At 41.1% G+C, this 13,212-nt stretch overlaps 2 protein-coding genes across 5 annotated transcripts in view; both read left to right on the top strand.

Annotated features, from left to right (window-relative positions):
* HGFAC (HGF activator) overlaps positions 1-2,690 on the top strand; it is a 41,523-nt gene extending 38,833 nt beyond the window's left edge. For both annotated transcript variants that reach the window (XM_019287412.3, XM_010401988.4), the window contains one exon: positions 987-2,690. In XM_019287412.3, coding sequence (XP_019142957.3) covers positions 987-1,157 — 171 coding nt within the window. In that variant the 3' untranslated portion in view covers positions 1,158-2,690. The remainder of the gene's footprint in view (positions 1-986) is intronic.
* Positions 2,691-4,605: 1,915 nt separating this feature from the next.
* DOK7 (docking protein 7) overlaps positions 4,606-13,212 on the top strand; it is a 59,108-nt gene continuing 50,501 nt past the window's right edge. Inside the window, exons 1-4 of one of the 3 annotated variants that reach the window (XM_039550822.1) lie at positions 4,609-5,016; positions 5,143-5,188; positions 7,285-7,530; positions 11,299-11,499. In XM_039550822.1, the coding sequence (XP_039406756.1) occupies positions 4,963-5,016; positions 5,143-5,188; positions 7,285-7,530; positions 11,299-11,499 (547 nt within the window). In that variant the 5' untranslated portion in view covers positions 4,609-4,962. Of the gene's footprint in view, positions 5,189-7,284; positions 7,531-11,298; positions 11,500-13,212 lie in introns of all 3 variants that reach the window. The other 2 variants (XM_039550823.1, XM_039550821.1) reach the window with 2 other exon arrangements.

Here is a 13,212-nt window from a genome sequence, read left to right as displayed (position 1 = left end):
TTTTCCTTGATTATTTTTAAAAGATTTTCTTGGAAACTTTTTAAAATCAGTGCACTGATGCCAAAATTGCAATCAATTACACTAGTTGTGAAAAATAAGCAAACAAGCAAGACTTCATCAGATATCCTTCACTTACCACAGAAATCTCCTTGTATAAAGGCAACATAATTTTCCTATGTATTTTGGTGGAATTTTCTTTTGAGATAAGAAAAAATATATTTCTCCTTGGTCTCAACTTAGAGTGATGGCTGCTTTCACTAGTACCATTTACTAAGTCACATTTTTGATTTCTAACATTTTAATTTCTCTAGAAAGTCAGTCTAAGAGTATTAATAATAACCCCCCCATCCTGAATGCTTTCAAGGTTTAAAATAAGTAGAAGTGTTCCAAATTAATCTTTGCTGTAGCGTAGTTTGGGCTGCTTTTTGGTTTATGGTTTAATGACAAGGCAAATACTCAGTAGCAAATTCAAACACAGGCAAACCCTCGTATGCCACATAAAATTACAGCATCCCACAGTCACAACGTGTGTCTGTATGCAACACCTTTCTTTGAAAACTGTCATGTTGTCTGAAAGTTGCAATAAACTGCATCGAGAAACTCTCCAAATGCACCCATGTAACCCCTCCATGCAGTGCTGATATTACAAGAGTGCTAAGCCTCAAAGGCTCATTCACTTCCGTTGAAAATGATCTAAATCAACCATACTTTTCAGTAGATGTCTGAAGCTAAAAGCATTTCATATTTTTAAACAAAATCTGATATTTTGATACTTTTGTTTAATGTGTAATTAAAAGAATCCACCCTTTTATTAGTGTGACTAAAAATGCTTTCTACAATGAAACTTCAGTAAACTGCTGCTTCCTTTTTTTTTTTTTAAGTTTAAATCTCACGTGCAAACACTCCTATTTTAGTATTTTGCCAAACTGATCTTCTTCTGACTGCTTTCTATCAAATTAGATAATCTTTACTTACTTTTAATGCAGGGAGATTCTGGTGGACCTCTGGCCTGTGAGAAAAATGACATCTCTTACCTCTATGGAATTATCAGCTGGGGAGATGGCTGTGGCAGAGTCAACAAACCTGGAGTATATACAAGAGTGACAAACTATGTAAAGTGGATTAATGAGAAAATAGCCCCCCGAAAAACTAGTTGAACAATTAAATATGCTAACATTTGAAGCAGGGTTCAGGAGTCTTTTGGTTTTATTGAAATGGCATAAATATATTATTATAAGCTGGTATGAAAACTGTCATGGTAATTCTCAGCAATTCCAAGCCAGACCACCAAAAGCAGGCCTGCTCTGGCTGATGTCAGCTCAGCAGCCTTGATCTAGCGTTCTAGGGCTGTGGATTGCTCAACATACATGACTGTCTTTATTTGTCTTAATAAAAAACCCCAAACGTGTCAAGACAGTGCACGAAAATCTACAACTCTCTGTCTGCTTGGTGGATTACATAAAAAGTGATTTGATGTATTTTGCAGTTTCTGTTGGAGCTGTCATCCCCCAAACCAACCTGTAACAACACTGTCCTTGTATTCTCAGTTGAAATAAAAAAATAAACAAGAGGATCAAAAATGAAATTCCCTCTCCCTGAGAAATGATCTCTTGAAGCTCAGGTCAAGAGACACCAAGAGAACAACGTAGGTAAAGCTGCTCCTCAGCTATCTGCAACAAACCAGTTCTGGGGAAAGAAACCAGAGGGTTTAGGTTTTGTTTCAACCAAACATGTAAGCATATTTTTATATAAACATATTTCTATGTTCCACTGACGAAAAACCAGGAATGTGCCTCAGAGCTCTGCTGAATCTGGTATGCAATTTTCCAGCAAGGTTAATGCAACACCTCCTGTGAGCTCAAAGTTTTTCCCTGAAAAATGTTGGAAGTTGGAGCAGCTGATTTAGGTTGCTGCAGCCAGGACCTTTTGCAGACTGTGATCTGCTCCTTGCCCTGAGGATAGCAATGGAAATACTCACCTTGATGATAAATATCTAAACGTTTCTTTAATTTGACAGTGTTTTGAAGATGTCTTAGATTTTGTACTAACAAGTTGTTCAACTATTTAGATAATTCAGAAAGAAGGTTTCTTGTAACAGATTTTTCAACTGGATGGCTGGGGTGCAACTTGACATTTTCCTTGGGGATCTGGTGATATCACAAACCCCTGGCTTTACTGTCATGGTCTATGGAATTGTTATGGGAACAATCAAAGAAATTATTACAGTATACAGCTGTTTAGAGGCTGTGGACTCAGCTGTATTAGCAAAAACAGGCAGAAAATTACTTAACAGAAAAAAAAGTCTGACAAAGAATGGAAAATTCTTTTTTTTTTTTCCTATTACAGGGAACCTTTAGCCACGTCAGATATGTACATTTGAAGTGTTGATGTTAAATGTATTTCTTCCCTGGCAGTGAACATTTATGATCTCTCTTAAGGGTTCCAAGCAAAGTTGCATTTTAAGATAATAAAATTTTAAAGTGGTGCCTAGATATTCAGATGTGTTTTTTGTTTTATAGTACTGGAAGTGTCCTCATGGATTTCTTAGTAGTGGTGAATGTTATCTGCAGTTAAAAGAGACTTTTAAAGGAAAAATAACCAAAACCTGAATCTGTGTAGGTACAAATATACAACAATGCTAATCTAGATAAATGATGTAAACTGTTTAATAAAAACATTTACCCTCTGTTTCTTGGACTTAGTCTGTTATGTATAAAGGAAAAAGTCTTTGAATCCCTCTGTAGGTTGTTCTATAGGTTGAGAGCTGGTAGAAAGATGAAACAGCACTTAGTGCTGGAAGGCATCTGACAACCTCTCCGTTCGGGTCAATTTCAGCTGGTGGTGCTCCCAGTTTAACGCAAGTGTCACACACATTTCCAGTAGACAGATGTAAGCACCTGGACATGGTTTTTAGCTATTGATACTGGGAGTTCCTAGATCAAAGCCCTTAGTTTGTTTTTCAGAGGCACTAAACACTAGCTTTAAAAACTGATATTCACCTCTGGGATCTTGATTTCAAAACAAACTGAAGACTCTTGTTGTCTGACTCTGCCTCCCTGGCCATTTGCAGTACGAGTCTGGCTTGCTTAGTGCCCTGAAATGAATGTGACCATGTAACAGGACTAACTGTACCTGCTGCTGAAAGACAAGTACTGCATCAGCAGGAAGGAACTATTTACTCTTCTTTGGAAAGGATTCATCAGGAACAGGTTTCCACTCAAGATGGAGCCATTCTGAATGTCTGTATCTGTTCTGTGACTTCAGTTTCACTTTGAAATTGATATCCATCCACACTATGCACAGTTTTGATCTTGCAGTTTTGTGTTTTATATATTCTCTTGGTCTTCTCTTGCAGTAAAGAAGGTGGCTGTTTGATAAGAAAGGTGTTAGACTGTTGTTTCTGACAGTTTGTGCAGAGCTTTTTTAGCTGTTCTGTTTTCAAAATCTATGCTGCTTGTATCAGTACACAGCAACACCAGTACAAGCAATAACACACTTTTAAAGAATATATTGAATGGTCTGTTTTCTGCTCTAAAGGTCTATATGAAAAATCTCCACCTGATACTAATTTGAATACTTTGAATGCATTGAAATTAATTTGTGGCTTTCAAAGCAGCCTGTTTGTCCACTGTTACTGCATTGATTCGGTGGAACTAAATGAAAATCATTTGAGCATCAGCTGTGTGGTGATGTATTATAGTGTATATAATACAACTGTATTATAAATGCAGAGTAGGGGTGGCAAGGAGATGTCCAGGTTATGTGAGATATCCTGACCTCTCACAGCCTGACACCAGTCACATTCCTATGGTGCACTCCAGCATCTGCCTCCAGCCTTTCTGTTGAGCATCACCCCATGGAAACTAATTCTCCATATTTTTCACTCCCTTTAAGTGATTTTTTCTTTGTTAAAATGAAAACCCAACTCAAATGTACTAGTGAAATTTTATCTGATGTTTTTCCTAACTCCATATTGAAACTGAATTAGAATGCAAAGCCAGTTGAACAAACACTTCCCTAATTCATTATGAAATACACTTAAAAGATGGTTTTATTAAATTGTATGTTATTCCATGCAAACTGACCAATCCAAAGGAAAGAAATAAATACAAACATCTAAAAAACCCCCTTCTATTATGCTACTGAAACAAAAATGTGCTGTAGGGCTGTTTAAAAAAAACCTGAAGAACTAATTACCATCAAATAAGATGCAGCAGGAGTATTTTTGGAATAATGGACTCTAATTAGTCCATTGCTGGTGGAAATAAATCTGAGGACATCATTAACACATCTTATTCTATTAATTGTAGCTGCTCTGGGTTTGGTGTAAGCGGGTTGTTATCTCGTGACAGTTGCATTGCAAAGAAGGAAAAAAAAAAGCGAGAAGAGTATTTTTATCTGGGGTAGTTGGCACTGTCTTCTGGGAGCCAAGGAGAGCTGTAATTATACTTCTGAAAAGTGAAAATTGGGCATTATAAGGAAGGTGCGGGGAGGGGGTGTTTCAGCTGGCCAGAGGCGGACTCCGCTCCACGAAGGAAATCCGGTGCGGGCTTTGCGGCCGCCCGGGCGTGGAGCAGGCCCTGCGGTCAGCGGCAAAGTCCGGAGCCGGATCAGGGCGGGGGTCGCGCCCGGAGCGGATCCGCCGAGGCGGCTCGCGCGGGGGTGCGGCGCTCCGCGTGCCCCGGCCCGCGCCTCGCGCTCTGACACCGTGAGGAAAAAAATAATAAAGATAATTAATCCCCCGCCCCCCCCAGCCGAGAAGTAAAACATGTGAACAAAGAATTATTGAGACGGTGCCCGGACCCCTTTCCCCAGGCGGCAGGTCGGGGGCCGGGCAGTGCCGCGCTGGCCGCCCGCCCGCGCGGGGCCCTAATAAAGCTATTTTGGAAGTGACCCCTCGCGCGGCCGGAGCGCGGGGCGGGCGCAGAGAGCCGGCGCAGCTGTCCGGAATCATGACTGAAGATGACGGATTCCGTGGTGGTGGAGGGTCACGTCAAGTTGAGAGACGGAAAAAAGGTCCCTGCTCCCGGCGCCCCTTCGGCCCGCGGGGGTCCCCGACCGCCGCCCCCTTCCCGGAGGGGAGAGAGCTCGCTCTCCCCTGCCTGGCCCCGGCTAACCCTGTCCCTTTGCCTCTCGTTGCAGTGGAAGAGCAGGTGGCTGGTGCTGCGCAAGCCCTCCCCGGTGGCAGGTAAGAGGGGCTCGGCGGTGGGAACGGGGCTCGGGGTCCCGCAGCTTGCCCGGTTCCCCGGGGCGAGTGCCCGCAGAGCCCTCGGCGGGGCCATCCCAGAGCTGCGCTGCCCGGGAGCCGCGTCCGGCCTCGGGGCGAGCTCCGCTGCTGGCTAAAAACAACGGGAAAAGTGACTTTCCAAAGCACAGCCACAGGATTTGGTGCCCGTTCAAAATGCGCTTTCTAATTTTTTTTTTTTGTTTTTTTTTTGGGGGGGGGAACTTATTTCTTCAGGGTGATTGCTGGCTGTAAAAAAAAAAAAAAGCTGGCACTGTAAGCTCGGTAGTTATTTTTGATCAGTGTTTTGACAGAAAATTTCACTTCAATTTAAAAATAAAATGACATTTTGAATTAAGGAAGAAAAAAAATAAGATCGTTTCCATGTTCCTGAAGGGGAAATTGAAAACGTTACACAGAGTTGATGTTTTACTGCTGCAGAGGGAAAAGTAGGCTTCAGGTTTCCCCATCTATTCCCAACAGGGAAAACATTTGGGCCCAAAAGTGTATCTTTCCAGGGCTAAATGTTGCCTACACTTAGAAAATGTGAATTGCATTGCTGCAGAATGGATTATGGCAGCTTTTCTAGGCTCTTGCTAGAAAGACTGAAGGCTTCTTACTAATTCTTTGTTAACTGAATTGTTACGGTAATTTTTTAGTGTTTTAAATACCTGTATCTCATCTGAATCTGTGAAACCTTCCTGTGCGAAGGGGCATCTGGTCCTAGAGCTGGTGCTATCTAGACCCATGAATATGGGCCTGAGTTTCTAGCCTGAGTAAGCCAAGTTTGAAAGGGTAGATGAAGGAGCCTGACTGATAATGTAGCTTATTCCTCAAAAAAAAATTTTTTTATTGTAGTTAAATTAGCCAGGTTTATACAAAAAGCCCCTGGTGATTTGCTTTGCTTGGTATGCAAACCATAGTCATTCTTTCTTCAGACACACAACTGTATTGCAGAATGTTTAAATACCGTGGTTGCAGCTGTTTTTGCTAACAGGTGCACAAAGACAATTGGGGATCCATGCAAAGCTCTGCATTAGTTAGCAGACAGTTCAGTCTTTCAGTCATTTTTCATCTGTGTGGAGATTTGGCTGTTCCTTGCCCATCTGAGAGCTGTGAGGGCACTTCAGCAGGGCTGGGAGCACCACCCCCCAATATTTATAAAATGGTGCATGGGGGTCTTTCTCTTTTGTGGTTTGTAGGTCAGCTTAAGCTGTGGATGTTGCAGCTTTGATAGTGACCATTAATTTCATCTACAGCTGAGTGTTGTGTGATAGGAAAGGAATGTAGGGGGAAGAGGGCTGCTTTTGTCAGAAATGCAAAAGGTGGGAGAGGTCGCTCCCCTTCTCTTGGCCTTTGGGTTTGCTTGTGAAATGCTTGCTTTTGCCATGGGACCGTGGCACTTGAACTGCTTTCTTCCACTGCATAGTTACTGTGTAATAAACACCTCTGGGAAAAGGTTAAAAACAATCAGTGTCACAAGCAAACACTAAAAAATAAATAAAAGGTATGGCACATAATGGTTTTTAGCAATGGCTGCTGTGTAGCATTTAACTGGGAAACCTGAGCTGATGGTAACAATCTTGCAATGCAGTCGGCTCGCCCTTTAGTGGTTGGGTAATCTGTGAGCTACTGTAAGAATTTCATTTGTGGTTCAGTATGTTCTAATGAAAATACAGACAACAATAGCCTCTCAGTCTTTAGAGTCTGTAATGTGAACAGCCATCCCAGCATAGCTCCTAATGTTCAGAATTAATGAGTCAGTCCCTGCCAGACTCAGGAGAGGGTCTGAAATGCCACTGGACTTTGAGTAAAATAGGGAAGATTTATTACTGGGTTCCTTATTTCTGAGCCTGCAGATTACCCTTGAAACATGCCTTCAGTGTTTGCTTCCTGAAAACAAGGACTATCAACTACCTGGGGGTGGGCTGGGAAAAGAAATAGGAGTCTTACATTGACTTACTCAAGCTGATCCTGCAGTTGTCTAAAGCACCTTTGTATTGCAGCAGAGTGCTGAGAACTTTGTTATGGTCTATGCTCTGCCTCATCATCTCTGACAGTTTTGCTTCTTTTAGACTGTTTGCTCATGCTGGTGTACAAGGATAAATCTGAACGAGCAAAAGGGCATAAGGAGAGGAGCAGCATGACCTTAGAAGACATCTGTGGCTTGGATCCTGGGCTCTCCTATGAGGGCTTGAATCACACCCTCGCAATCATCTGTCTCTCTCAAGTTGTGATGTTGGGATTTGAGAACAAGGAAACAATGTACGCGTGGGATGTACGAATACGCTACAGTTTGGGGGAAGGTAACCTTTGTCTTCTCACACTTTTTTTTTTTTCCTCCACAGGGTAAAAAACCAAAGAAAAGTGAAGCTAAAATGCAAATAAAAAGGTACAGTTCAGGACAAGATTGTCACTCATTTGAGAGTGTTCTCCCCCTTAGATGTTAAAGCAGGTATCCCTTATGATAGGTTTTGACTACAGTACCACCCAGTACTGATGGAGAATAATGACAGCTCTTAACTTGGGGTTTTGATTTTGACGTTGAGAGTGTGTAGCTTTGAAACTAAGTGATCAAACTTCTACTTCTGTTGCTACAATTGACTCAGGGATTCTGGCAATGGGACTCAGAGGGAGCCTGAATTAAGAGATCCTGAGTAGAACTTTGCCAGTTCAGGCCCAGTTTGCTGATAAAGCTCATTGCTGCTAGTGTTCCATTTCAGAAAGAGACTTCTTGCAATAAGGTGTGCAGACACATTCTTTCCACCTAGCTTCACCTTTCTCCATCATTCTATTTTACTTTCTTGATTAGCGGCTCTAAAATGTACCATGGTGAACAAAGAGTGATAATGTTGGTAATCCATAGTATCTGTCTTATGTTTGTTTAGTCATAACTAGGGAAGGAGGGTAGGTGTGTGGGAGACACACATTAGCAATCTTTTTCATTTGTTACATATGCTCTGCCATCTGTTGGGTTTGTGGGCTCATTTCTTTGCAGTACATATGTAGAAAGATGGCCTGGGAATTTTACAGTAAAAATATCTAGAACTATCAGAAGTGAGATGTGTGGATGTACCTCTCAGGGCTATCAAATATGGAGCCTTGCATAACAGAAAAGGTTAGAGGGGGTTCCTGAACAGTACAAGCATGAATAGCTGGAGTAGTTGGTGCACTTTGATGATACAGCTCTATAGTCTTCCAGTGCTATTTTTTTTTTTTGAACTAGGTTTGGGATCTATATATAACATAGACTTGTCCTAAAAGCTGAAGGAGTATTTGAATATGACAGAGTAGGTCTGTTTTTTATGGTCTTGCATTGATGCAGTCCTGGAGTAACCTCAGTCCGGCTGTGACAATTATGGTTGTGATTGGAGGACATGCAAAAGCAGGGAAGAGGTTTTTTTTCATGGAAAGATGTGAATGAGTAGGAATAGAGCCTACTGGGTTATGACATGTCCAGCCATGGAGTAAAGGTGAAGTGGGAGAGGTGGTGTGTGGAGGTGAAGAAATGCAGAAGAAAACAAGAATAATTGGTTGAACTGGCAATAATTTGTATAAAGTTAATTGCAGAAAAGCTTAGGGGAAGGAGAATAAATCAAAGAATAGAAATTTTTTTCAGAGTTTTGTCTTCCAGTGCATGTTCAGTTAGGATAATGAAGTCAAAGTGAGTCTAGTTTGAGGGGACAGAAATAGAAAAGAGAGAAGACGTAGATGAAGAGAGGATGGTGGCTGGTGTTTTTCTTAAAGTGTAGTAAGGGTGCCTTTGTGTGCCTTGAAAGTAAGGTGGCTGGATGATAAAAATAGGCTAGGGAGAGATGACCTCAGAGTCTGGGAAGCAAAAAAAAAAAACAGTGAAAGGAGTTGACACTGTTCTTGAATGAGGACCACAGAATGGAGGCGTTCACACTGGAGTTCCCATTGTTTTCTCTCAGTTTTTAGGAGATGAGGTGGATGTGAATCCTGAAATGTGCTTGGGCCCACAACTTTGAGAAGTTAGCATACTGCAGCTCAGTGCATAGCTGTGAAAAGGAAAAGATGGGCTGAAGAAATGATGAATTTAAGTAGTACCTTTTGTTCAGGGATATACTCAGCTCTGTCTTCACAAAATTTTTTTTATAGATTAGGGGAAGTGAATGGCTGGGGAGAATTTTGAAGAGAACTCCAATTTACCAAAAAAGCAGTATATGGAAAAACTTCATGTTCAAATATTATTTTTCCTGTACTTTGGCTTTGTTCAGATTTGGGTATGCTGTTTTTTGACAGTGGTCTAGAATTTGAGCTGGACTTCTTTGTTTTCAGCAGCTGTTGTAGCTTGCAACCGATCGTGTGAAGAGTGAGCTCCATTCCTCATTTATGAAGTAGAAAGAATCTTGATGCTGCTTCTCCCATGGTTTAATTGCCAGCAAAATACTGGGCAGAGTTAACTGAGCAGAGGAGTCCAAATGACATTAAAGATTCCTTTCTGAGTGTTATTGACCACAATGGTTTTGCTGTCTTTTTCATAGCTTATGTTTAAGCAGATTGCGTAACAACTGCGTGCCCAAAAGGGGACATCGTGTGACTATTGATTTGCTCCCTAGCAGTGCTACTGGCAGAGCTGTAAGTAGAGCTGTGGTTAGTTAGATCTATCTCTGTCTCCTTGCACATTTCACTCGAATGACTTTGTGGCTAATTCTGCTGGAGCCTTAGGGAACTTACCAAATGCATGTCATAGATGAGGAGTTGGCTTACAGCTCGGATCGTGACTAAGAATATAGCAAGTAGTTAGATGAGAAGCAAGACTCAGACCTAGATGAAATTCGTGATGCTTGAAGAAGCATGGGCAAGAAACAGGGAAGAGTGGATGTAAGAGCTGAGAGTATCTGGAAGTTACCCTGTAGATTTCATAGGCAGGGAGCTGTTTGTGTGATCTTTGATGCATAACTAAAAGCCAAATCTATGTGCTTTCTTTCCTCCTGGAAATAGAATAGTCTCGATGCTTCCCTCTACCAAGACAAGTGTTGTTCCTTTTTTTTTCTTGATTTGTTGTGGTTTTTGTTTTTATTTTGTTTTGTTGGTTTTTTGTTTTTATTTTGTTTCATTGTTTTTATTTTTTGTCTCTGATCACAATATGAAAGAAACTAGAGCAGTAGTGGAAGTCAAAACAATTGTTTGAGAATTATATGCTTGCTCACTTAAATTGCTCCCTTTGAAACACTGAGATTTGAGCTCTTGAAATGATCCCAATAACTTATTATTCAGAATGCATTAGTCCTGGAAGAAAATGGGAGACCAGCCTAGAACAACTGCTACTTTAGGTAAAGATACTGCAATACTGGAGTTGGGATTTGAACCTGGATTTTGTAAACTTGGATGAGATAGGTGTTCCTTTTTATTTCTCCACTGATTTAAAATTCAGGATGTGAAATGTGAAAAATTAACTGACATCTAAAAGTGTTTGTTACCTATAAATCACTCAGTTTCCTAGTAATTTTAAATGTCTGGGCATCTACCATCACCAACTCCTGAAAAAATCACAAAGGTGGAAAAATGTAATTTTCCTCATTTTACTGCTAGGGAGGAAGTGAAGCAGTTTATTAAAGGTTGCAAATGAGTCAGCGATAGAGGCCTGGTTAGAACTTGCTTAATTCTTTGAATCTTGGCTTTTGGATTCCTTGAGCACCATGTCATTTGTGTGCATGGATGTAGGAAAGGAGAGACACAGGTTAGAGGAGGAGACAGAAAGCAACCCATGTAATGATGCAAGGATCGAAGAGGTATGTGAAGTCTAGGCTGGATACTGACTAATCTGACATAGGGTTGGCGTGGAAGATTTAGGAGAAATTAGTGCAGCATTGCAACTTTAATAATTTGTAGCATTAAGCCAAGATATGATGGATTTTTTCCAATCCTAAACTGGCATAATAGGGAGTAATGGTCTTACAGCTACTTACCTGTGGCTATCTGGCCTCCAGGTCTTTATGGCAGACTCTCATGGTGTGGGCAGGGCTTGGTCCAAGTACCACAGCTGAACAGAATGACTTACGCAACACTTATATATCCTGTAGTAATTTTTTTTTTTCCTTATTTGAAAGTTCATAGATTTCAAGTGTTTGTAGCCCCTGGCACAAAACTAGAGAGTGGGCCTGCTACTCTGCATTTCTGCAATGACATCCTTGTCCTTGTGAAAGACCTTCCTCCCAGTGTCATGGGGCAGTGGAAGCTCTCAGATCTGCGTCGGTATGGAGCTGTCCCGAATGGATTCATCTTTGAAGGGGGTACCAGGTGCGGCTTCTGTAAGTACAAATGGAACCTGTCTTCTAAATGTTGCTTGATGCCTTTTGCAGAAGTGTAAATGCACTCTCATTTCAAGTGGAGACTGCAGAACCAGCTGTGCTACTTTGTCATACAGGCAGCCTGTTCTGAGCAGGCTTCAACCCTGGTGTTCAGTAGAAATGTGACTGTGTGGAGTCCTGGCTGAAAATCGGCCTGTGGCGCTCCAGAAGATGTTTAGTCAAAAGCTGCTATTGAACAGAGAGCAAAAATAAGGTAATGAATTTTTATGGCTTGTGTTATGCAAGCGATAAGGTAAAATGGTTTAATGTTCAGATTATTAAATTATGATTAATTATTTTGTTGTTTGCTAAGGAGAAAGTGATATGGAGCTTTGAGGTTACAGGCAGCATCGATGTTCTCATTGTGTAAAGGCTAATTTCTAAATCCCATAGAGGACTTTTTGTTCCTAAAAGTTAGACAACTGTCTGGTCCCTTCCCTGTTAGTAGCTTTGTAACTTTATGGGGTGGGGCTGTGTGATTTTTGGGGTCAAAATGAAAGCAAGCGAGCTGAAGCTAATTTCTATATCCAAGTAGCTAAGATACACCTTTAGATGGAGAGAAATCTCTTGTTCCAATGGCCAATTTAGTACTTCTCAAATCCTCGCTTCAGATAAAATATAGAGTTTGTATGCAAGACCTGAAATGGAAAGTTAATTAATGCACAGGTATAATAACACATATCATTAGGTTTATATTCATAAGGTTTTAATTTCATGAGCAGAGTTTGAAGCCATGCTGAATTGATGATCTGTGAGTATAAGTGGGTATGCAGATTGTGAGTTTGGATGTGAAGTTGTTTGACCTGCATACTTTCTTCAATTAACAAACTGAAAAATTAGAAGATTTCAGAGTTGGTCCAAATCCAGATATATTCTTCCTGAGACTTGCATACTGTTGCTCTGCATGTTAATTCTGGTTACCATACTTCTATGGAGTGGGAAACCCAAGTTCCTGACCTTTTTCTGACCTGACAGGAAGGTGTGGCCAGGCGGGGATCGGTCTCCTCTCCCAGGCAGCAAAGAACAGGAGGAGAGGAAATGGCCTCAAGCTGTGCTAGGGGAGGTTTAGGATGGACTTTGAGAGGAATTTCTACACAGAAAGGGTTGTCAAGCTTTGAAATGGGCTGCCCAGAGAGGTGGTGGTCATCATCCCTAGAGGTGTTTAAGAAATGACTGGACATGGCATTTAGTTGACATGGTGGTGTCCAGTCAAAGGTTGGACTCGATTATGTCAGGGGTCTTTTCCAGCCTAATTGATTCTGTGAAATGAGGAACTGTAGGTGATGGAATCTGAATTATCTGTGGTGAGTTTTCTTTTTTTTTTTTTTCCTCCCTTAAACTTACACTAGTTTCTGGTAAGAAACAGAAAGTCATCAGTAGATCTCCTGTGTACATGCTTTTAAAAATATAATTTTTTTTTTTTTAGGTTACACGTGAATAGAATTAGGAAAGTGCTTTGGAAAGGGACCCACTACCTTGTGGATCATCCTTAAGAAATGTGTGTGTTGATAGCTGAGACTCTTCAGCTGCCACAAAAGGGTATTTTTGCCTTTCCCCCTGCATGTGTGCATTCAAAGAGAAGAACAGCATAGTCATTTTGGTACAAAATAGCCTGTCACAGTTGGAAACTTTTTACAAGTTGAAGCTGATCTTGTTAAAGGAGTTACTGCCCTT

The sequence above is a fragment of the Corvus cornix genome, chromosome 4 (genome assembly GCF_000738735.6).
Source record: "Corvus cornix cornix isolate S_Up_H32 chromosome 4, ASM73873v5, whole genome shotgun sequence".
NCBI classification, from domain to species: domain Eukaryota; kingdom Metazoa; phylum Chordata; class Aves; order Passeriformes; family Corvidae; genus Corvus; species Corvus cornix.
The sequence above is the reverse complement of the archived record's forward strand: the minus strand, read 5'-3'. Positions and strand labels throughout refer to the sequence as shown.